This window comes from Genypterus blacodes, unplaced genomic scaffold, assembly GCF_046128005.1.
Source record: "Genypterus blacodes isolate CSIRO-AG114 ecotype Tasmania unplaced genomic scaffold, CSIRO-AGI_Gbla_v1 ptg000063l_1, whole genome shotgun sequence".
NCBI classification, from domain to species: domain Eukaryota; kingdom Metazoa; phylum Chordata; class Actinopteri; order Ophidiiformes; family Ophidiidae; genus Genypterus; species Genypterus blacodes.
The window spans coordinates 455,968-479,313 of NW_027466875.1; the positions used below are offsets into that span (position 1 = coordinate 455,968).

Sequence of the window (23,346 nt, forward strand, 5' to 3'; positions counted from 1 at the left end):
ACAGTTTACAGTATCATGGAAACTAGAACCATCTAACCATTGGGGGCTTAGTGTTTATTGTTCACTTTTAAAGCAAAACATATTTTTAAAAAAAACACATAATAAGAAAAACAAATGTAACTAAAATCCAATCAATGTTAATCAATAGAAAAAGAAATACCAATGTTTAAATACATTTGTAATCACCAAGTCTTCTTCACGCACGCACTGCATCAAACCAAGGCAAAAAACGTAAACCGAGGAGAAAAAAAAGCACCAAATGTTAAGGAAGATGAGAAAAAAAATACTAGAGAACTAATGTAGAAAATATTCTTCCCATTTTCCATCTGTGTAGCATCAACCTTTTGTTCCAGGACACCCAGTTGTTTTTTATTTTCTCTTTCTGTCTTGAGAGCACCGTGGACAATACCTGCATGGGCACAAACAAAAGAAAAAGAACAACCTGATTACACTTGGATGAATTAAAAACGCTGAATGCTTTTTAAAATAGAACATTGCGCAATAGCTCTATCCAAGTTTCTGCTCCTTACCATTTCCCTCTTGGTTTGGTTGTCAAGCCCACACATGCAAAATGGAACCACTCAATGGAGCACTGGGGGAGGAAACATAATCACACAGAACATGGAAAATGATGCCAACAGACTTTGTAAATACAAGAGAGCTGTCGATTAACCAATGAAGTGAGCTTGTCCAAAGAGGAAGAGGCACCCTGAAGTATGTGTGAAAATATCTAACAATCTCTAAGCTGCTTCCTGTGACCTTTAGCCAAACGGCGGCACATCAGAACTAAACTCACGTCGGTGTTGTCACAGCCAATCATTTCGCCATAGGAGACCTGATGGCACAGACAGTAGGTGGGTTCATTAGGGTCCACTGGCATGTCCAGCACATCGGAAGGATGCACATTCCCAAAATTGGCAGTGGGACTGTTGAATTCCCCGCTGAGAATAGAAGGAGAAAGTCATCACGCTGACTACAACACATCAGTTAGAAAGACAAAACGTCAGAAAGCTACAAGGTGGATACACAACGTACGGCTGAAGGAGTTTCACTTTCTTCTGTGCGCTCTTAGGGCTGCCATCTTCATCTGAACTCTTCACCTTAGACCTAGTTTTAGCCATCTTCTTTTCCTTTTGCCTCGAGTCACCTGGAATTACACAAACACCACCATCTTCATATCTATGGGCCACGACGGTCCTGAAGTTACAAAGACTAAGACCACACAGCAGATACACACCTTTCTTCCCTTTACTGGAGGTGGAATCATAATCTGTGCTCTCAATCTGCTTTTCTTTCAGGTCAGCCTCAAAACGGGCCAAGTCTGTGTCAAGGCGTCTAATATGTTTGTCGACCTGCAGAAAAATAATTTAAACCTCGTCATCAGAACAGTGGTACACACGTGGTCATTCAAGAAAGCAGCTTTCACAGTTTTCAGTCCATTTGCTTTTAAGATACCAACCATCTCGTAGGTCTGCATGGCCAGTTGCACCTTGTCATCTCCGAACTCTTTGCATTTACTGTATGACTGCTGAATCTGTCTCAGTATGGACAGCTTCTGCTCAGAGGAAAGAGTCCTGGCATTGGCTGTGTACTCTTTGGCCAGGGAGTCTATCTGTCCCTTTAGATCTAAAAGAGAGAAACACAGAATAACGTCTGAATATGACCTTAATTATTCACAAATCACCAAACATCTCAAACGACTGGGTGGAACTTCAGATTCAACTTGGGACTTGAGTCATAAATCAGCTGACTTGAGCCTCCACTTTGCTTGGACTGCAGCCTGTTAATGTGGAAAGACTTGAAAGTTAAGACTTGTGACGTCACAACAATGACTTGGCCCCAGTCCAGAATCTGGTAAACTGGAATTGGAACATCTGCACAGGCAGTGATGCTCCTGTAATTATGCCTTTAATCACAATCACCTTGTTTAGAACACAGCCAGAGAATACTGTTTTACGTTAACATGTTTCTTTGCTTATTAAGGATTAAGAAATGTTGTGAAGAAGATGTTCACACGTTCACACACACTGAATCCACACTGAATCCACACTAAATCACTTTCTCACCCTCTGTGCGTTGATCTAGATCCCTCATTAAATTGAAGTTCCTCTGCAACTCGAAGGGAAGGTTTTCTATGCCTGGATTGAGAAACAATAAAATAGTTTAATCCCAATTCACATAACATCAACATGAAACATTATTGGAAACCAATCAAATCTAGCTGCTGCTCCGGGTACCTCCGGCTACCAATAACGCTTAGGTTTACAGTTACATATTGCCGCAGTGCACACAGAAGACCACGGCGGTAGTTTGCGTCAGTTGCTAAGTGCACTTAAAGTAGTTGCTCAGGTTGCAGTGGAGGTGCTGTGCGATGTAAAAGCGCCCCTTCCTCGCTACAGAGCAGCGGTGTAATGTTCCAGCAATTAGACTGTACCCAAAAACCCAATGCCCACAGAAGATGCGTACATATACCGCACCAAAGCGCGAGTGCGCTGTCGGCTACGTGACATAAGGAAAAACGAATCCGACAAATAGCAAAATCGATTAAATGCATTCAAATAATTTAGGAATATGAGAAATAGCTTACTGTCTAAATAATGTTCCAAATACATCCCCGCCGCCATCTTGGAAAATGTAAACAACACAGCTTCCGGTCAGGAAAGGAGCGATCTGATTGGTTGTTTCCATTATCTCACGTGGTAACAATGTTCAGTTTGCCATGTTTCTCCTTACATTAGTGATGGGCGATACCAGATTTTTTGATCCGATACGATACCGATTACTTTTTTTGGCAATTTTTTTCCGATACCGATACCGATACCGATACCGATTACTTTGGGTGATTTTTTTTTACCCCAATAAAACACATGACAAATACTGGCAATTTAACAACTTAAATGTGTATTTTTCACAACATATGAGTCATAACAAATTACATTATTTTAATCTTACACAATGAAACCAAAATAGTTTAATTGCTACCATTAAGGGACAAAGATGTCCACTTCAAAAACCATAATAATAATATTTTTTATATATTTTGATCAACTTCAGTCCTGATATGACGGTTAGAATATTTGAAATCAAAGATTTGGTATTTAACATCAAAACTGAAGTTGATTAAAATATTTATGTATAAAAAAGTGGGTTACACAGTGTAAAAATAGAGTAATATGAGATGTGTGCTTGAAACATCACAACTAGTAATCTTGTTGTGTCGTGTGGTGAGCCTTGGGGTTGGACCTGGACATGTTGACTTCCATCTTGATTGTATGGTGCCAATAGCTTTCATAACATTAACAACAATATTACTATAAATAACTACATCTAAATGTTAATAACACACCAAACTTAGACACAAATTATTTACTTAGTTTAGTGTTTGTTGACCGTCGCGGGTGAGGTGCGGCAAGGTGAAGAGGGAGCTGCTCTCTGACGTGCTGCCCAGCAGACGACTCGCCCAATCTGAAAGAGATGAAAACACCGATCATCACTGTGATTCTTCAGAGCTTTGCTGAAACATGTAAAGCATTGTCAGGACGATGGGTTACTTCAAAATCTTCTTCTGCTCTTGTTGGTCGTTGAGCAATGCTCCCTGGGGAATACATCAAACACAGAGGCTCAAACCCTGCATGTGTAGATGTAAAGCCTGTGGGTGAACAATGTCTGGCTCACCTGTCCAAGAATTTCAGTTTTCTTTTGCGCTGTAGGTTCTGAGCTGCCAAGGTCCTGAGTGACGCTTCTTTGTTTAACTGCGAGACCCTGCAACACAGTAACATTGACTTAGCAACATAAATTAGATCTACCGCAGGAAATGCAGTAAAGTTTGTTGACACCTACTTTACCTCTAGGCGATCATTGCGGCTAGATTGGGAGCATCCATCGACTCAGGCGGCGCCTGGCCGGTGATGCTGCGCGACTGCTTCGTCCGCTGAATGGCGAGCTGGGATAGGAGCTGTGAGCAGGAGAGATTTAAAAAGATGTGAGTGATCCACACGACATGGGCTCCTCCGGTGTCAGGCTGCGCAGCTGGAAGTCATCATCCATGGGGATGTAGGGAGCCAACATGTCCAGGTCCAAGCCTCCCATTGCCTTTGAGACACAGACAAAGATACAATGAGTGAATGAGGGATGAGGAATCCTTTCCTACATTAGATCAAGGATGTCCTCAGTACAGTCATCTTAACCGTAACATACCTGTGTGGTGACTGGCGTCCTGGGTTGTGTATCAATGGCAAACAGCTTCTCAACCAGGTCTAGTTTGAAATCTGAGCTCATGTCTGAGTCCATGGGGAAGCAGAGGTATATTCCACTGTAGGCCTAAAGGGCAGAGATGCATACGTTAACAAATCTGTAAACATGCTAACCTGTTGGCTGGAGAGCCCATCATGAATCTGTGGATCAGGATGCTGTGAGCCACGTCGGGGAACATCGGGTCTCTCGGCTTTAGCTCGGCAACAATGCTGGAGTGAAATGACAGGCACACAAAGCGTGTCAAAGCTGATGGTGAGATATTGTGCAACTTAGCCACCAGACTGCATGACTTCTAAGCATTTACCTCTGTGTCAGCGTCAGCATCATCACACCGATGTACCGCCACTTAGTCCCTGGATCACCGAACCACCAACCCTGGAAAATGTGAAGAAAACAGACAGACGTCAGCAAAATGATCTGGCTTTATGCTAAAGCAGAGAATTTCAAGCTCAACATGCCACATGAAATGAAATTAATTAAATGAAAATAAAGTAATTGAAATATAATTTAATCTAATAAAAGAAATTCAAGTTAACACAAGTTAATACAATAAAATACATTAAATACATTAAATACATTTAAATACATATAATTAAAGTTATAAATATATGAATAAAACAAAATAAAAAATAAAACAATGAAATAAAATCGTTTGGATTCGGCTCAGTCATGGAGCAGATATGTTTATGTTGTAGAGCAGGGGGATTCAACTACAATTTAAAGAGCTCCAGTAGAGAAAATTTCTCGGAGCAAGGGTCTGGAAGATCATAATGTCTAACTATGTGTGATATTTAAGTAGCCCCGTTGTATCGACATCTGCTTGTAATCAATACCTGACTGTCAAATCAAATGAATTTAGTACGATTCAAAAACATTTTGACAATATTCATTGTCACGTAACATAGCACATATATGTACAAAATAGGGCTGCATTTCAAAATATAATTCAATATAATGCTGTTTATATTGCTGTTTCACATTGGCACTTTTAATACGGAACACCGATTCTGAACAAGTATGTCGACTACACAATTTTGGAGAGCACCATTTTGTCTCCCTTTCTCCGCCTCACTCCTATTTCTCAAGTTTCTCCGGTTCAGTCGTCTGTATATATCTCTTAGTTTTAACACACGTTACGTGTTCCGACTTCATGCTAAAGCAGAGAATTACGTGCTAAAGCACAACAACATTTTCACTTACCTGTGTCGCTCTTTCTTTTTCCGCTTCCGTCTTCAACTTGGCTCTGACTCAGCAATCACCTGTCTGCGTGGAGAGTCACACTTTTTCCCGCCAAAAGGCACAAACCTGATTGGCTTGAGTAGTATCACGTGGGATGGCGTAACTCGCATGCAATTGGTCTCTGAGTTTTTCCTCGCTAAACCATTACCGTAGACGTCACCTGTCTGCGTGGAGCGTCACAATTTTTCCCGCCAAAAGGCACAAACCTGAATGGCTTGAGTAGTATCACGTGGGATGGCTTAACTCGCATGCAATTGGTCTCTGAGGGTTTCCTCGCTGAACTATTACCGTAGACGTCACCTGTCTGCGTGGAGAGTCACATTTTTTACCGCCAATAGGCACAAACCTGATTGGCTTGAGTAGAATCACGTGGGATGGTTTAAACTCGCATGCAATTGGTCTCTGCGGTTTCCTCGCTAGGCCATTACTGTAAAAACTGTAAAAGCGGCGCCATCCAGGCAGAAATGGCATGAATTTGTGTGAATTTGGGGCAAATTGGGGAATATTGAAAATTTTGGAAAAAACGTTGACCCGCGGGTCAGCGATTTTTTAAACTAGAGAAAACTTGAAACGCCCATGTCTCGGACAAGGAAGGAGACAGAGAGCTACAATTTCAGATGCAGCATCCAGGCAGAAATGGAATGAATTTTGTGTGAATTTGGGGCAAATTGGGGAATATTGAAAACATTCGAAAAACGTTGACCCGCGGGTCAGCGATTTTTGAAACTAGAGAAAACTTGAAACGCCCATATCGCGGACAAGGAAGGAGACAGAGAGCTAAAATTTGAGACCCAGCATCCAGGCAGAAATGGAATGAATTTGTGTGAATTTGGGGCAAATTGGGGAATATTGAAAATATTAATCTAATAATAATCTCTTTGAATAAATTGTAGAAATTAGTTGAGAGGTTAAGATTAGAGCAGGGCAGTATGAAAACAAATACTTCTTTGTGGGTCTCACCGTCTATAGAGGCCATGAGAAAAAATTATCTAAAAATACAATGATTCTCACAAGGGTGACACAATGCACCAATGTGAGACTTGAAACTAACAAAAGACAACAGGAAATCACAACCACCATCCAACTGACAAATGTAGATCTGTGCTCAAATAAAAAATGTAATGATGTGACGGAACACCACTTAGTTATGTTATATTAAAAATTAAAATTTTTGGTTAGCTGGTGAACCACTTTTGAAGCAGTTTTATTGAAGCCATCACATCATTGTTTCACACAGGTTGCAGAATGAACCCAATCATAATGTAACTGCTTCCCATGACACTTGAACAGCTTCAGTCAGAAAGCCCTGGCAGGGACCTTTTACAGCACTGCTTTGTTAAACCTAAATGGACCAAACTGTTTATAGATCTAGGCTCACCTGTCTACGTCAGTCACCAGTGCAAGACGCCCGTAGTCCCATGCTAATTTTCACAAAAGATGGAAAATACAAACAGTAGTCCCTAGAGGAAACAGAACAAACAATGGTTGTCAACAAAGCTCTAATCCCTTCATTCAGTAAACAGACAAGAATTACGTAACACTCTTGTCAGGTGTTGAAATGTCAAAAGGTCATAAAAAGGCATTTCGTCATTTCGCATTCTGTCAAAGTTGTATAGGAGACCAAAATGAAGGCTACAATTAAGAGAAAGACAGACTCACCAAGAAGCACATAAAGTCAAGGGCAAGGACAGTAGGCACCCTCCCCCCAAAGGGCAGGCCCTGCAGCACTGTGCTACGAATTCGGGCCGAGTAGCAGAAGTCCTTGGAAGTAGCATTGGGTGGTAATGTTGTACAGCCCCCTTTGTCAGTGCATGCTTGCGTGCCCAAGATGCTCATAATTATTATCAGTAATCGGTGTATCACTCACTGCAGCATGTTGAGAACCTGCAAGTAAAAGAAAAGTGTTATATTAAAGAGCAACCATATTGGACTATTGCAATTGGACCAGAAGCAAATTGTGTAAATTCCTCTTTACACACCATGGAGAGCTCTACAAAATGATAATGACAAAGTTGTCCGCCTCGTCCTATTGAAGCTGGCTGACAGAACTCTCTGTGTCTTCAGTCACTGGTGGTTTTGAGACACGCATGCAAAACTTCTGAAACTCCCTTGTTTTAAATGACATACACTTTCAGTTCCTTGTCCTTTGGTTCACACGTGTCTGTTAAGTGGAGGAAATATCCCTTGACCCGGTGTGCATATTTAAAACACCATCTATTAACTGATGACACATCACAAAAGCTTTGGGAAATACCAAACATCATAGTAGTTAAATAAGAGCGATCAGCTGGCTTACACCTAACCACAGGAGGTACAGGAAATAGTGGTTTGATTCACATGGGAATCATGAAGCTACAGAGATCGGGCAGCACAATTAGTAATAGTTGATCTGTCAATTAAAGAGTCACCTTCTGAGATGTCCAGTTAGCTACGACTTAAAAGAGAAAAAGATATTTGGAACAATAAGCCGATAGAGACCAGAGGGTTCAAATAGAGCGGTATCAACCCAAGGAGGACACAACATACCCCCTTGTGCCTTAAACAACACTGCAACACATTCTGGATGCATTGCCGTGGCTCAGACTGTTCGACATTCAACACCGTCTAAAAATTGATTAGTACACAAAATAACTTGCCGAGCAAACTTCAATGACAAATGTTGCTCATAAGTACAGAGACGTTCCATTTTCCTGGCTGTGCTGTCAGTGTCCTATGAATACACAAACATCAGCAGCCACTTTCCCTTGCTCGTTACAATAGCACAGCAATGTCACACCACAATATGCACCTTTAGTCGATGCATTATTAAAAATCCACAGGATGGTAGATGGTATCCTGTTGCAAGGATGCGTTTTGAATCAGTCTCTGGCTTACATCCACGTTACAATTGCAGTTTCTTAAAAACTACAGTATGTTCAGATGTAACGCTACAGGTATGAAGAAAAAGCCAACTGGAACAATTATAACGGCAGAGGGATCTAAAGAGTGATTGGATGATTAATCAATCGACAGAAATAAATCATTCTAAGAACCTTTTAATTGTTCTTCATTTATCAAATAAAAATGTCACTATCACAGACTGATCAGGCTCAAGTGGGAGGATTTGTAGGATTTTAAAGTTTAATTTATGGACTGGAAAGTTTGGGTTTTTAGTTTTACCTTTCAGACTATTAGCTGGTTGAGCCACAAAAATGAAAGCAATAACTTGGTGATACCAAAAATGATTACAGTCGTAGAATGTGTGCTGAACAGAGAAGTGAGATTTTTCATCGAAAGAATTCAAAAAAACAAGTGTTGAGAAAAAACATCTTAAAAGATTTATTATGTCACACAGGTTCATGGTAGTTGTCAAACCCTGCAATCTGATTCAGACACACATAATGAATACATACTGATACAACTAAAAATGGGGAGGACCCACTTACACAGCAAGGGCATGGTTGACCAGTCCCGTTCATCTGTACATATGTCATGATAAATCACATCTGACAAGAGACAACAAAGCACTAAACCCAGAGCACACCAACCTGAGTGCAGGATGGCGAGGTTCAGGAAGGCAAGAGGATCTGGGTCCATTTTAAATCTGGTGGAGAAGCTCTACAAAAGCTCTTACATCATCTTGTACACTATCACATACTGTACATGCCATCACTCAACTTCTTGTTTCTCCAGCATGTGCTTCAGCTTTTTGAATCTATTCTTTCCCAATCTGTTTTTCTTCACGGGTGTTTTCTTCTTCTCAGGTCTGCTCCCTTCCTTAATTGCAGGCTTTGGTGATTTAGTCTCGGCTGTTACGCCCGCTGCAGGCTTCACAGTCTTTCCATCCATCTTGGCGATCTTTGCTTTTTTTGGTCCGGTGGGCAAGTTCTTTTTGCCTTTGAGCTGGATGTTGGCTTTTTTCTTGGCTGCCGTTCCATTGGCTTGGGCGTTTACCTGTGAGCTGCCAGCCTTTCCAGGAGGGGCAGTGCTCTTGGTCTTGTCCTTGTTGGATGGTTTCTCAGCAGGAGAGTCTGTAACTACAGTCGCCTCGGGACCCTCAGCTTTTTCATCTTCATCTAAATGAGTAACAAACAAAAAAGGTAAGTCCTTGTTGAACAGGGTTTCCATCATGATGACAGCTGGCCTTTGCTTGTGAAACAAAGTGTTACCTTTTCCTGTGATTACAGTGGGAATCACATTGGAGAACTTCTTCAGCTTCGCCACAAAGAAACCGTCCATGTTGTGAGAATGAGGGTAAAACCGTCGAGACAGGCGCAGAGAAGGATGGAATCTGCGTTCTTTGAACCTATAAAGATGGAAAAATAAATGTGAGGTGGAACATGATAGAACTTACATTTCCATTTGTCTTTTACCTATTGATGTCACATACCTGGTGAAGCCCTCTTTGCCGAAATCGAGTCCAGTAGGAACCAATTTAACATTCCTTTTCTTCAGAGCGTAGTCCACAACCCACTCATTCTCCTCCACCTAGAGAGAGACATTTTGGTCACTGAACCATTTCTGCTAAATGACTGTCACACAAAACAGAATCTTCACATACGTACCATAATTGAGCATGTGCAGTAGATCAGATATCCCCCTGTAGCAGACTCAGCATTGACAGAGTCAATGGCAGACAGAATGAGCTCTTTCTGCAGGTGGGCTGAGCGATGGATGTCTGCATCATCCTTTTAGGAAATAGGATGATCAAAGGAAAATGATTAAGCCGCCATTAACTGACCTTGGGTGTATATTGTGTAAACAAGATAACGGCAGTGTTTTACCTTACTGGTCTTCACAGCTGGATCCTTAGCAATGACTCCTGTGCCTGAGCACGGAGCATCAAGCAGCACTCTATCAAACCCTCCCATAACCTGTGAGCAAATGTTTCAGTCAGTATGACAAACATATTTCTTTACTAAATTCAAGTGAAATAGTTATGGCTGATTAACAGTTAAAAGCCTGTGACCATCAGGATACCTTAGGGAACTGCCTGCCATCATAGTTGCAGACCACCGTGTTGGTGACCCCGAGGCGGTGGATGTTGCCCACCACACTCTTCAGCCTCTCGGCGTTGGCATCATTAGCCACGATGACGCCTGTGTTTCTCATCAGCTGAGCTATGGGAGAGACACGAGGACATATTATTAAGATTACCCAGTTTGTAATAAGGCAGCAACACAAGTACACACGTTACACAAAGTACGACATTGACACATCTTACCAATATAAGTTGTTTTGCCTCCTGGAGCTGAGCTCATGTCCAACACCAGCTCCCCCTCCTGGGGAGAGAGTGCCATGACAGGCAGAAAACTGGAGGCCCCTTGCAGCATGTACTGACCAGAAAGATACTCTGGGGTCGCACCTGATAAAAACATGACAAAGCTTAGCAGAACACCGGGGCTGTACGTGTGCAGTATGCCATCACTCTAACCAACACTCCTGTACACACAATGTAAAGTGAATACATGCTCAGGTGAGGAGCAAATGAAAGTCTGATGGATGGATACGTTGTTATATGTTGTCTTTGTATTTAAATTTTCTTTATAAGAAATTAACACAACTGTTCCATAAGTGTAAGATATTGAGACAATATGTGCATTTAAAGTTTCTGTGTAATCTGCAAGACTTGACACACACACATACCAACAACACCATTTTATATTAGATTAACCTACCTACAGGGACTGAGGAGTCATAAATGACCAAACCCACTTTAGACCATTTCCCCAGTGGATCCAGATTCACTCCTCTGTTGATCAAGGCCTAACAAGGGAATACAGACATTGTAGTTAAGTGAGCACTTTAAAGCTGAATTTGACATCAAATTGAGATTTGGGCACTCTGGATGAGCTCTTACAAAAACAACCCCATCTCCCTGCAGTTGGACTAACCTGTGCCAAGTCCCGCCTCCTTGTTTTCAGTGTGTTGGTCCGGATGGTGACAGGTCTGTGAATCTCATTGGCCTCTAGAAAATCAACCAGCTGTAATGAAGACAGGACAAAGAAATCCATGAGTTAGACAAATCCTCTCGATTCCAGACTCTGATGATGGGACAGAGATGTGAATGTCAGGGTAACACTCACCTCTGAGAGTGGGAAGAGGTCGATTAACTTCTCTATGAGGAAGACGTTGTAGCTGTAATAGGTGCAGAGATCCTTCTTGAGAAGAGAGATGTACTCTGCTCTCTCTTTGCCCTCCTCTCTCTTCGTTGAGAAGTTAGACAGGACATCGATGTTGTCCATTATTCTTTGATGGATTGTTTTCAGGTCGAGAGGCAAGATACCTGTGACGGAGGAAAGGAGAGGGACTTCAATCTTCTGATATAAAAGCTGGAATGTGTGAAGAATGAAAGACAAACTGAAGCCGCTCACCTTCTTTCTCGCTCTCCTCTGACCCGGGAAGCCTGAATTGATCCATTTCGTCAAAATTGGCTTGTACAGTGTCTTCTTCATCCATATCTGCATGTGATTTCTCACCCCCCTCCTCCTCCTCGTCATCGTCATCATCTTCGTCACTATCCAGGCCCATGGCTTTCTTCAGCTTTTTCTCTTTCTTGGCTGCACGTTCAATAGGGAGAAGCTGGATGGGGAACAGAAGGGGGTGTAGTTGTGTGTAGTTAGTTGCGTCATTATAATCACATGAACAAACCTCAAACCCTCCACACACTCCTGCATTTTGTTATACTGCCTCCACATAATGTTTGATGTTTCACATACTTCCTCATCATCACTGCCTTCTTCAGCTACTTCCTCATCACTGCCATCTTCAGCTGCGCCATAGTCATCTACCATGCCATCATCATCGTCGTCGTCTTCCTCCTCTTCATTACCATCATCTTCTTCTTTGCCAACTTTTTTCATTTGTAGTTTTGCTCCCTTCTTCCCTTCGTCTTTTCCTGCCTCTTGCTCATCCTCTTCGTCCTCCCAGAGTTCGTCACTATCATCTTCACTTTCTGGCTGATCAGTGTGCTTTCTCTTTGCTGGTTTCAGCCATTTCTTGTTTTCATCGGTGAATCCTTAAAGGGAAAAAAGAAGGAAGGTATTAACGAGCTCTCTTCGTCCTTGAAGACCAAAATTGGAATGGAATCCCTGAATGAAGCTTTAATTTGTTCTTGTCAACATTTATGTACTGCTATTACACTCCGCCTACAAGGAATTCCGTGTATAACAGTCAATAACACTTGCACAAAACCCATTCCCTTACAAAGAGGACACAACATAATCCTCAGTATGAGACTGTGCTTCAGCTCCTACACAGGCTGATGTCAGAGAAACTTTCAAGTCATATGAAGACAAATACAACTCACAAAGCCGTGGATTCCCCTGTAATCAAAAGATACTGGTGTGTTTACCTTTGCCGGACTGCTCCTCTGTAACCTTTTTGGGCTTTTTCAAATCTAGGCCTCTCTTTGCAGCTCTGGAAAATAACAGTATGAGTGAGCACCACTTTGAAAGCACAGAACATTCTTAAGAAACGAGCCAGAATCACTGTGTCTCGTACCTTTTCCTGCCTCTACTTGACAGGCGCTTTGGTCCAGGTTCCTCTGCACAGAAAAGAAGAACACATTGATACAAGAGATCACACGATGCACTCAGCTATTTTAAACTGCAGTGTTCCAATTCAAAGCATCATTTCCAAAGTGTCTACATGTGCAACCATAATCACCATTAGTCAGAAACTTGGCCAATTCTGTCTCTGCCCCCTTCTGCTTCTTGGTTTTTTTCCCTGGTCCTCTTTTCACCTGATTGGTGGGATCCAACTTCCTACCCATGACTCCTGGTGACACGTTATGCCTGGAGAAAGGATGAAAACAGAATATAAATATATATACACACACATTTTGGGTGCTCCAATAACACATAATATGATCTAAAGCGGGCTGTTTATATACTTGGCACAAAACTGAAGACGTATTGTACTGGAATGAAGAAGTTGTTATACTAGAATGTCTCTTCAAAGTCTCAAAGAGAGGAAACCGTGACAGGTCGATTCTGCATTCAGTGATAATTCTTTTTGGGGGTCAACTAAAAAGATACAGTATGTAGTATGTAGTATTTTGATTGTTGCAGCTTGTTCTACAATTACAAAACTACGTATATCTTACCACAATTGATTCTAGAAGCGGGAGAGCTTTGGTGAAAAAATATGGAAAACAAATATACAATTCCGTCTGCTGCAGGACCACAACGAATGACATAATGTTAAGAATAGGATACAACGCCAAATCTGGTTCAGTTCTTCTCTGGTATATATATTCTACTTTAAGTTTATTTAAACACGTTTACACGCTGCTACCAAGCTAGCTTGTTAACTAAAATACAAAATTACAACCGCGACATACTTGTATATTTACTACGTACTTTCGTTAAATGGAGTTAATGTTACCGGTGTGACAGTAACACAGTTTGACACGCCAATACGTGCAGCAACTTACACTCTAAGATACACGAGCTAACTGCTACACAAGTCGCGGTCACAAGACCACGTTGAGACTTCGGTGCTTGACACATTCACGGGCTCTTTGGCCAGTAAGTTAAACTCATATTCGCGACATATTTTCACATACTCACCGATGAAGCTAATACTTTTCTTTTAGTATTCGATGTATGACTGGAAGACGCAGATTGGAAATCCACACGTGAGCTTTCCTCCACACGTTGCTCCTGAATATCCGGCGCTCTCATTTGACGAATCGACACAGGCGCACGCACACACAAATGCATGCATACGCGCACAGGTTCCTTGTTTGTGCTGTGACGCACACATTCCGCGACGGTTGCTGAAGACACCAACATGGCGGTTCCCGTTGCGAAGAAGCGTGGCCTGGAACATTTGGATGCCTATGAGCCTAAACCAGCCAAACATCTCCGAAGCCTGCACGATCGCATGGCAGAGAGGCGGCTGGTCGTTATTCTTGAAGGAGCTTCGTTAGAAACAGTGAAGGTACAAAACTCTGGGGCGCTGTTGCGTTCACGTGCGATCGACACGTTACAAGTAGATGTGACATCACTAGTAATTCTAATTATGCCGAAGTTAAATCCCAGCTAATCAAGTTAAATGTTTCTTTTTGTTTTGTGTTTTCCAGGTGGGGAAAAGCTTCGAGCTTTTGAACTGTGACCAACACAAAAACATAATAATTAAGCACGGAAGAAACCCAGGACACATCCGGCCAGATATCGCACACCAGGTTGTTATTACTCCTTTATTCCCATCACTGCGCCGTTCACCATCCTTAATGTCACACTTTCTATTTCTACATTTTACATTTTGAGTTGCACCGTAATCGTCTCACGCTGTCACGTTGAGCCCATATTGGTAATCAATAAGAAGTATCACGCATATGTTACTGCATCTGTAATGATTCATAATGAGTTAAAATATCTGATATAAATCTCAATCACTTCGTTTGTTCTTTGTTGTATAAAATGAAAATGTGACAAACTTGTCTCTCAATTTCCAGAAACCGACAGTGACATCAAAAACAATACTCTTTCACATTTGGTGGTACCAGGGAATATTTTGTGTTTTAATATTAATAATTGATTATAAGTTGTTGTCCTTTTTTTGTTTTGCTCCATCAGTGTCTGCTCATGTTAATGGACAGTCCACTAAACAGGGCCGGCCTGCTGCAAGTTTACATCCACACAGAGAAAAACGCTTTGATAGAGATCAACCCACAGACCCGCATCCCAAGAACCTTTACTCGCTTCTGCGGCCTCATGGGTAAGCTTCTACCGCTTCAGCTGTGTGCTTGTGGTGTTGTGGTGTATATTCCCTTACGTAAGCTTGTTCTCTGTGTGGAGAAAGTATAAAGCGTTCCATCCTCCCCTTCTCACCTATTCCCTAATTGTTTTTGCCATCTTAGTTCAGCTGCTGCACAAGCTGAGCGTTCGAGCCGCTGATGGTCCTCAGCGGCTTCTGAGGATGATCAAGAACCCAGTGTCTGACCATCTGCCTGCTGGCTGCCCACGCATGGCCACCTCCTTCTCTGCTGGAGATGCTGTCTGCCCCCGGACTCTAGTGCCGGATGGACCAGCTGCAGTGGTGATTGGAGCCTTTGCACATGGAGCGGTGAGAAATGCATCCAGATGGAGACTGTGGCACTCCTGAGTCATTGTGTTTGCATGCACACATTAGTCTGATTACTTGTCCTTGCTGGCGTGAAGGAACAAAACGTGAGTAAGGTGTTTACACGGACGTGTTAATATGACTATGCCATTCTCTTAAAATGTACGGTGCGTTTTATGGCAGTACGAGGAAAGTCTGTCCTTTGAAGATATGCATGCAGAGGCAGCTTACTTCAACTATGACTCAAGTTTGAATTCCTGTAAAAAAGAAAAGAATTAAAACAGATTTTATTGCCAAAATCTCAGTATAATCAAAGCACATGTAAATATACTGTACTCAGATATCTGTGTGACCAGGCTGTCTGTCTGTTTTTAGGTGAACGTGGACTATACAGAGAAGAATGTGTCTATCAGCAACTACCCTCTGTCTGGGGCGCTGACCTGTGCAAAGATGTGCTCTGCCTTTGAGGAGGTGTGGGGAATCCTGTGACACACACACACACACACACACACACACACACACACACACACACACACACACACACACACACACACACACACACACACACACACACACACACAGTGAACTACTGAAGCCATCCTGGCAGAGACAGTAGAAGACACAGACATTTATTACGGACTTGAAATGGATGTGATTTGTGTCCGTGTCAGCAGTGAGGTCACCTGGACTCCAGATACTGTATGTATGCTGTTCTGTGTATATAGGATGATGGATTATGCATCTGGAATGTGCATAGGATTTGTACCTAATATACTTTTTTACATGCAGAAGTGTACCATTAGCAATTGCACCCATTACTGAATTTTGCATTATGGATCAATACAATGACATTAAATTGTTTGAGGAAAATAATGAGTGACTTGGTTTTCATCTAAATGGAGGAGGGTTTCCCCAAAGAGCAGGGTTACATCATAGTAGTGTTTTGCTGACAGCTGATGTCAATGTAGGGCTGTAGCTACTTAAGTGTCTAACAACAAATAACTAAAATGAACAATTTTCCAAAATCACACCTTTTTCACCGAAGGATACGCAATAAAGGAAATGGATGTAACCCTGCAAGTTGTTGTTGTTGCTCGTACATTAACTTTAATTACAAATAGTCAGTATACATAAATCCTAAACATTCTATAATTTCTATTACAGTATTTAGCATTGGACAGTTTGTAGAGTAGATAAAGCAGAGAAGTGTTCCTCTGGCTCATGCAGTGCATCCAGACAGCTTTTAATTAATTAAACCCCCTCCTTTCACAATTACAATTTAGCACATTTCTGTGTTGTGATTTCTTTCTTTGTTTGATTAATAACTCAGCCTTTGCTTGCTGTAAGCTGATGTCATAATGTGTCACAACGTTTCTCACATTTTAATAAGCTGCACAATAATCCACTGCAGCTTGAATAAAAGATTTGATCTAATTGATATTGAGTCAAACATGAACACATTTTTTTTCAAAACTTTAATTATATGAATACTCAACAGATGTACATTCATACCAGCCACCAAACACGCTGAAGATAACTAAAACTGAGATTGATACAATAAATGTCAGTTTGTTGAGCTTGCAGATCTTAAACAACATAGACTGACCGACCATCGATGTATGTAATACTGCAGAAGTTTCTTTCTAATAATTCAGTGTTTCCTCATTCTGTCCAGCAACAAATGCTGCTGGCCTTCAGAGGAGCCTGATCAGCAGGCTGGAGAGGAATGTGCCCGAGTTCTGTTGGGGCAGTTTAGGCTTGAAGGACACAGGCCAGATTTGGCACAGATGACGGTAATTAAGAAGGAAGGCTCCAAGGGCATCAGGTCACGGTGTGGATCAGAATCACAGTTAACCTAAAAGAGAGTGATAATTACAGAAATGAACCTGTGTTTGAGAGGAGGGGAGATGGAAATGTGAAGAATGAGAGAAGCACAATTGTCTGCAGTACCTGAGAAAAAGACCTGAGAAACAGACGAGTGTGAGAGAATCCTGAGACAGAAGTGTCATCTGGGTGTTTCCCTAGACTCTGAAGATATGCCTGAAGGAAAAAGGTGGACACACTGGGTGAGATTCATGTTATCGGTGCATACAAAGGCCAGCAGCCATAGAACCACTTACTCACCTGCAGAGCGATCTGCAGTGCAGAGTACTGCACCCATACCTCCTGCTGCTGCGCTGCTGACAGACTGATTCCTCCCCCTCCTGCTTTTTCTGTTGCAGTGACGTAGTGAGACCACACACATTGCCCCACATCACGCACAGAGTCACTGAGAACTACAACGACAAAAATGTACATCACTAACTGTAAAAGGAGCACAGAGGAGGATGTGTGTTTCAAATACAGAGCGTGTCTCTTACTGTCAGACAGGAGAAGGCGGAGGACGTCTCTGGCAATAAGGAAGCCCAGTGCACCATAATTCATAGCCCTGTTACAAATATTGAAACCATTTACTATGATATTGAACGTTTATTGTGCTATTAAATACTCCAGTACACAGCTTATACTTCACCTGGGATAGGTAGGGTGGAAGAGAGGAGGGACAAACATCCCCATAGGGAAAAGGAGTTCTTCATCACGGAGAAATGGTGTGACAGACAAACTAAAAGGAATGAGAGAATTTTAAGACAAGCTCGGGGGGATTTATGACCATTTTGCCAACTTGGGGGGCGGAGGAGCAGATACTCACATATCAACACCGTCTGTCTGCGGATCTAACAGTTTACTGCGTCTCTTTTGCCACAGGGACAGTAGCTGGATGTAGTTTGAGAAAAAGCTATGATTGCTAAGTGCCACCTGAAATCATACAGATTGTAGAGTCGGTGAGGGTTCTTTGTTCCCAGCTGGACGGATCTGGGCCATTGAAATGAACGATCGGATCCAGAAAGCAAGTGAACATTACACGGATTAAAACACATGCAGCATTTCTGTACACATCCCATTTTCATGAAACGCAGCACTAACATGAAGGGAGCAACATTTTTTGAGTTCAAACTATAAACTTCTACCTCCAAAAACAAATCAACACCTTTGCACACCGAGACATCAGCATGCTGTCATGTACCTCTGAAAAAAGCAGGTCGAGTTCAGCCTCACCGGAGATCTTTGTCGATGTCCAAAGTCTTGGAAGTAGAGATTCAACCTGGAGGAAGGTGTGTCTTCATTAATACAAAGATTTTAAAACAATGTAGTTTCAAACTTCTTTTGCTTCATCTCACCTTTGTTACAATAAACTGGTAAGTTGTCTGATCTGTCAACTTGAGTTCAAGTAATTTAGACTTCAAGGAGGAAAAGATATTGTGGATCATCTCCTCTGCCTGTTGGACATCAAAAGTCTTCAGTGCAGGTCCTATGAGCATTATGTATTTCAGGTCTCACTGTATTCATTTTGTTCACGGTTCAGAAGTGGCCTCACCTCTCTGTGTGCCATCCTTTCACTGAGAAGGTGTGTAAGAACTGAGTCAAATCCTCTTTCAGTCTCCAGCACACAGCGTTTCCAGCGAGGGACTACCTGGTGAAGAGCCCCAGAGTGAACATCTGACTCAAACCAGCTCTTAGCCCTTAACGTCTGGAAAGTAGCACAGTTAGTGATGTTGACCCACCTCATCAGTGTTACCAAGACCCACAGACAAATTACTCGCTGTCTCAGAAAATCTGGTGTCCAGAGCCGGCATCAGAGTGTGTAGGAGATTGAAGACCATGTAAGTCTGGAGTGGTCCTCTGAAGGAGTGGAGCAACATAGTCAGAAAGCCGGAAGGGTTTACAGTCAACGTTTCATCGTGGGTGGTTTCGGGCCACTTACAGTACCTGCTGCTCAGCTCATGCTTGTTCAGCCATTTACCAACGATCTGAGACATTTTCACAATGTAAGGCATGTTATGCAGAAGGACATGATCCTGTTGACTGATGGGCTGAGGATGGAAAGCAGCCTGAAGACAGTGCAACCAGTTAATTGCAGGGGCCTGCTCCTGTGGGTACATAGAAACGTAGAAGCATATTATGCCAGTGATAAACGCGCGTACAGTTTGTGTGTGGATGTGTGTTTAGTGTCCTGTACCTGTAGCTCCTTGATGGTCATGCGCTGGTTAAGCCGCCCCACTGACAGACGATGGTGCAGAGGGGCAGCAGCTACAGCGAGCCGAGAGGACAGAGAGATGAACAGGGACACGTGCACCATGCTGGTGGCAGGTGGGCCCCCCAGCAGGGCCAGGTACCTCTGGCAGGATGCCAAGAACAGACGCAGCGTCTGGTCAAAACAAAACAGGAAGTAGCATGTATTAGCAGGGTGGGTGTCTATGCATATAAAGACATTTCATGAACAAATAGCTAGTATACATAAATCCTCAACCTGAGTCTTAGCTTGGGACTTCTGTGTCTTCCTGTTCCATTCAATCGGGATCAACAGATCTGGCTGATCAATCTGTTGAAAGGATTGAGGATTGAGTCCAGGTAATGTCACAAACTCTCACTTTATCATGGCTGTACTGCCATCAGGAGTTTGGGACATTTTCCTTCATGGATACTGGCCTGTATGTATTTTTTGTTGGCCCCACTGGTGATTTCTGTCGGGTCTTTGCCCACAAAGAGGTTGAAGAATGGAAAGGTGGCGTAGTCTCTCATTATCTGGCTCAGGGTGGAATTGAAATCAGTCTGATTCCATTTTCCTGACACTTCCCATCCCCCCACCTGTATATGGAAGCAAGGAACAAATACAAAGATTGAGAAACATTCATCACAACACATCACAAAAATGCTGCATCCTCCTCCAGGTCCAGTCAGCAACAAATGTGTCAAAGTGTGGCTGATTATTACACATTTTCCTCCAGAATCCCCCAAGATACTGTGTTTGACGGAGAAATTGATTCATCGGAACATTGTGATACAATGTGAATAACAAGACAGATGAATACAGAGGCAATAACAAAATATTGTAAATATTGTATCAGCCAACAGTTAACATTTCTTGGCTGTAAGGAAAATTACAAACTCACTTACTTTTTGGATGAGTGCAAGGAAGGGCTCCACTCCTGCAGTCTCTATGGATCTGGTGTCCAAACAAGAACGGTAAAATCCCTTTGCCTTCTTCACAGCTGAACTTGTTAAGCTGCCATTTGACTCTAAAAGACACAATGCCAACATTTCAATGAAGTGATATGCAGAATTGTTGAATGAAGTAGCAGCGTGTGATGTATCTGCATACCTAAAATCTCCCTGAGATACTCCAGCAGAGGAGTTTTTCTATCAACAGTTCTTCTCTGTGGTCGCACAGCCCTTTTCTTCTTCCTCTGTCGATGGCCCAGGCTGCCCTTCACTTTCTGTGTATCCCCAGTGGCTGATGAAGGCCTGTCAGATCCACATGTGAGCAAGAAGTAGTCACATGGATGCTTGAAGGGGTCAACAGACATGGATAGACGGGCTGAGGCCCACTGACATTCCGGGGAGAGACATGAAGCAACTACAGGAAAAGGTTAGATAAAGAAAGGTTAGATAAGAAGACAAATGCTGAACATATTGTGTCATGTTGTGTTGCATTAGTGTCTCTCTGTGAGGACCTACCAGTGCCTGCCTGGTTGTTAGTTTTGCTCCTTGTTCTCTGTTGGATGTATAAAATCAGGCCCAGGATGACAGCAGAGAGGTAGAAGCCCAGGAAGAGGAGGAGCAGCCTGCGATGGTTTATCCACCCTGGCTTGGCTTGGTGCTCTGGCTGTGATGAGGGTTGGGCTGATAGTTGAAGCTGGAATAGTGAAACAAGATTGTAACTGCCTCAGCTAAGATACAAATATATTTAGTATTATTTATATACATTTTTGTGCTTGTATGCAGGGTATGATTGTTAAGTCCCACATGGATGAATTCAATGTGAGCACTTATAAACCCAGTTCAGATCTCAGAAAGTCATAGTGTGTGACAACAAGTAGCACAAACATCTTTAGCGCCATCAGACAAGGGTCAATATTCACCAGAGCCTCACATTTTTGAGTCTGATAGTGATGTGTGTATGTGAATGTGAGATGGAAATTAAAACATTTGTGGGAAATTAATTTAATTTGAATGAAAGTAATGATCCCCATAGGGAAACTGATCCTTTGGCTTAAACCCATTCTACCTAGTCGGAACAGTGGGCAGCCAGGGACTAAAGACAATGGCTGTAACTAATGTGAGTGCAAAGGTTCAAGCTGTACCTTTCTAACAAGACAGAGAATTCATTTTGTATTGATCATAACGCCTGAAAAAGTCCAGATGCACTTAGAGTAGTAAAACAGGATATGAGACTTGTGTCTGCCCGGCTGCATTGACCACATGTTCACACTGTTGCTCCAGATAAAGGATGCAGCTGTCTGACAAGTTTTTAAAATGATCCCATTACGGATGCACAACTACTAAAATCTTTTTTCCATGACATTTAACACACACACTTTTTGACATGGCAAGAACATGCAAATGCCACACAGGACGGACCAAGGACGGCATGGGATTCAAACCCAAGACCATCTTGCTGTGGGTGTTAGCCATTGGGCCGCCACGTTGCCATGCAAATGAAAATAAATATTAAAATATTTGACGATAGTATTGATATTATCAGAATTAAGGTGAGCATGTTACATGTTATCAACTACAACATACTGTAGATGTTAAACAGCATTGGGCCTGTGGTTCAACAGTGATTTCTGACATCCAGGAGCCTCCACAACTCCAAACAGAATTTCCATGAACATGCAATGATCATGTATTTAAGGTCCACTGGCATGTGTCTGAGCCCATAAACAGGCTTCTCAATAATTCAGAAACACACACACAAATACAACCAAAGGTTAATGGGAGGGCCGACACAGCTGGCTTACAACTGCACACTCAGCAGCTCAGAATCCAAACTGGACAAGCAAACAGAGCTGTCAGATGATATCAAAACACAACAGCAGCTTACAGGTTGCAAACAAGCAAACAAAACAAACAAATGAAGGTTTTGGCAACAGCAGGTAACTATCAAAATAATAATTTATATGTCGTAAATAAATGTAGTTGTAATCCTCAAATAGTATTTTACACTAAATCTCATATTTTGTCCTAATCTTAAAATAGTGATTAATAAATAAAAATGTCACATTTTGATGTCCAACTTTGTAGGCCTCCCAATTTATACAACCCTCAAGCAATAATTTTGCAAATACATAAAATCTATAAAATGTTTTGTAGGAACATAGATATCTATAAGGCAGTTGCCTGTCAGTACAATTAGATTGCAAAAACATTTCACACTTGTGTCATTGCCGTTTAAAAGCAACACCAGTATGTGCATGTATTAATGAAGGTCCTACCTCAGGCTCTATTGGAGTCTCACTCATATTCTTAGCAGATGGAGGACTTTCTCGGTGTGATCAGCTTGTTGCATCCTCTGTCTTTTACATTTGCCTCTTCTGCTCCCTCTCCCCCCGTCAAGCAGCTGTCATCTCAGCTCTCTATCTCTCCTCATCTGACACTCTTGATAAAAACCACTCTGCAGGCGACGCTCTTGCTCTACTTTACTCTCCAGACCGCAGATAATGAGGCAAAGATTAAAGCTGCATTGTGGGACGTGTGTGCGGATTGTTCAGGTCCAAACTTGTGTACCGACATGCAGCCTGTACCTGCAGTTTCAAATGACAGGACAGAAAGTTGTTTGCTGGTAAGTTAAGAGCTGCTTTTGCCTATACTAAACATTGTTACTTTGCAGTGAATGACGGCAACCTCTTCCTTGAAAGCAAACACGCTTAGATGCACACGCACACGTCCAGGGTCATTATCAGTGCAACATGTGGCTGGCAA

At 42.3% G+C, this 23,346-nt stretch overlaps 4 protein-coding genes across 8 annotated transcripts; 1 reads left to right on the forward strand and 3 right to left on the reverse strand.

Annotated features, from left to right (window-relative positions):
* Positions 1-212: 212 nt before the first annotated feature.
* On the reverse strand, positions 213-7,561 carry ing4 (inhibitor of growth family, member 4). Of its 4 annotated transcripts, XM_076154618.1 has the most exons (16): positions 7,473-7,561; positions 7,153-7,377; positions 6,872-6,953; positions 5,455-5,517; positions 4,559-4,629; positions 4,198-4,463; positions 3,846-4,092; positions 3,676-3,762; positions 3,371-3,465; positions 2,067-2,138; positions 1,460-1,626; positions 1,238-1,352; positions 1,036-1,147; positions 797-941; positions 531-592; positions 213-409 (listed from the first exon to the last, which is right to left on the reverse strand). In XM_076154618.1, exons 10-16 carry the CDS (start codon positions 2,092-2,094, stop codon positions 370-372), a joined length of 669 nt encoding a protein of 222 aa, XP_076010733.1. In that variant the 5' UTR covers positions 2,095-2,138; positions 3,371-3,465; positions 3,676-3,762; positions 3,846-4,092; positions 4,198-4,463; positions 4,559-4,629; positions 5,455-5,517; positions 6,872-6,953; positions 7,153-7,377; positions 7,473-7,561; the 3' UTR covers positions 213-369. The 4 variants fall into 4 exon arrangements, with proteins under 4 accessions (XP_076010733.1, XP_076010734.1, XP_076010732.1 ...); XM_076154619.1 differs by lacking the exons at positions 4,198-4,463; positions 4,559-4,629; positions 5,455-5,517; ... (1 more) ...; positions 7,153-7,377; positions 7,473-7,561 and adding an exon at positions 3,552-3,595 and having other exon boundaries at positions 3,846-3,852; XM_076154617.1 differs by lacking the exons at positions 3,676-3,762; positions 3,846-4,092; positions 4,198-4,463; ... (3 more) ...; positions 7,153-7,377; positions 7,473-7,561 and having other exon boundaries at positions 3,371-3,506.
* Positions 7,562-8,787: 1,226 nt separating this feature from the next.
* Positions 8,788-14,183, reverse strand: nop2 (NOP2 nucleolar protein homolog (yeast)). The gene is made up of 16 exons (XM_076154615.1): positions 14,046-14,183; positions 13,141-13,268; positions 12,976-13,018; positions 12,827-12,891; positions 12,192-12,490; positions 11,847-12,054; positions 11,559-11,758; positions 11,367-11,456; positions 11,151-11,238; positions 10,697-10,837; positions 10,453-10,592; positions 10,257-10,346; positions 10,038-10,160; positions 9,863-9,960; positions 9,642-9,778; positions 8,788-9,548 (listed from the first exon to the last, which is right to left on the reverse strand). Exons 2-16 carry the CDS (start codon positions 13,244-13,246, stop codon positions 9,142-9,144), a joined length of 2,235 nt encoding a protein of 744 aa, XP_076010730.1. The 5' UTR covers positions 13,247-13,268; positions 14,046-14,183; the 3' UTR covers positions 8,788-9,141.
* Positions 14,184-14,231: 48 nt separating this feature from the next.
* Positions 14,232-16,402, forward strand: emg1 (EMG1 N1-specific pseudouridine methyltransferase). 2 transcript variants are annotated; one of them, XM_076154621.1, is made up of 6 exons: positions 14,255-14,418; positions 14,561-14,662; positions 15,057-15,198; positions 15,341-15,546; positions 15,919-16,031; positions 16,104-16,402. In XM_076154621.1, coding segments are annotated over exons 1-6 (714 nt in total). In that variant the 5' UTR covers positions 14,255-14,268; the 3' UTR covers positions 16,105-16,402. The 2 variants fall into 2 exon arrangements, with proteins under 2 accessions (XP_076010737.1, XP_076010736.1); XM_076154622.1 differs by lacking the exon at positions 16,104-16,402 and having other exon boundaries at positions 14,232-14,418; positions 15,919-16,078.
* Positions 16,403-17,039: 637 nt separating this feature from the next.
* kel (Kell metallo-endopeptidase (Kell blood group)) lies at positions 17,040-23,069 on the reverse strand. Its single transcript, XM_076154616.1, has 18 exons — positions 22,860-23,069; positions 21,100-21,277; positions 20,744-20,998; positions 20,539-20,660; positions 20,071-20,229; positions 19,892-19,963; positions 19,601-19,789; positions 19,351-19,511; positions 19,146-19,263; positions 18,959-19,054; positions 18,762-18,860; positions 18,608-18,685; positions 18,233-18,339; positions 18,056-18,145; positions 17,904-17,971; positions 17,668-17,819; positions 17,494-17,583; positions 17,040-17,398 (listed from the first exon to the last, which is right to left on the reverse strand). Exons 1-18 carry the CDS (start codon positions 22,884-22,886, stop codon positions 17,252-17,254), a joined length of 2,208 nt encoding a protein of 735 aa, XP_076010731.1. The 5' UTR covers positions 22,887-23,069; the 3' UTR covers positions 17,040-17,251.
* Positions 23,070-23,346: the final 277 nt, after the last annotated feature.

What these genes read in the sequence shown, in the direction of transcription:
- ing4 (XM_076154617.1), bottom strand. Translation starts at nt 3,491, where the DNA reads ATGATCGGTGTTTTCATCTCTTTCAGATTGGGCGAGTCGTCTGCTGGG. An exon ending in TCTAGATCAACGCACAGAGG is followed by an intron (nt 1,627 to 2,066) that starts GTGAGAAAGTGA and finishes TCTCTCTTTTAG; the next exon opens with ATCTAAAGGGACAGATAGAC. An exon ending in AAAGTGAAACTCCTTCAGCC is followed by an intron (nt 942 to 1,035) that starts GTACGTTGTGTA and finishes TTCTATTCTCAG; the next exon opens with CGGGGAATTCAACAGTCCCA.
- kel (XM_076154616.1), bottom strand. Translation starts at nt 22,886, where the DNA reads ATGAGTGAGACTCCAATAGAGCCTGAG. An exon ending in TCCTTGCACTCATCCAAAAA is followed by an intron (nt 20,230 to 20,538) that starts GTAAGTGAGTTT and finishes TTCCATATACAG; the next exon opens with GTGGGGGGATGGGAAGTGTC. An exon ending in ACCAGTTTATTGTAACAAAG is followed by an intron (nt 18,686 to 18,761) that starts GTGAGATGAAGC and finishes ACCTTCCTCCAG; the next exon opens with GTTGAATCTCTACTTCCAAG.
- emg1 (XM_076154622.1), top strand. Translation starts at nt 14,269, where the DNA reads ATGGCGGTTCCCGTTGCGAAGAAGCGTGGCCTGGAACATTTGGATGCC. An exon ending in CTTCGTTAGAAACAGTGAAG is followed by an intron (nt 14,419 to 14,560) that starts GTACAAAACTCT and finishes TGTGTTTTCCAG; the next exon opens with GTGGGGAAAAGCTTCGAGCT. An exon ending in GAGCCTTTGCACATGGAGCG is followed by an intron (nt 15,547 to 15,918) that starts GTGAGAAATGCA and finishes GTCTGTTTTTAG; the next exon opens with GTGAACGTGGACTATACAGA.
- nop2 (XM_076154615.1), bottom strand. Translation starts at nt 13,246, where the DNA reads ATGGGTAGGAAGTTGGATCCCACCAATCAGGTGAAAAGAGGACCAGGG. An exon ending in AAGGCAGTGATGATGAGGAA is followed by an intron (nt 12,055 to 12,191) that starts GTATGTGAAACA and finishes TTCCCCATCCAG; the next exon opens with CTTCTCCCTATTGAACGTGC. An exon ending in GGAGGCGGGACTTGGCACAG is followed by an intron (nt 11,239 to 11,366) that starts GTTAGTCCAACT and finishes TTCCCTTGTTAG; the next exon opens with GCCTTGATCAACAGAGGAGT.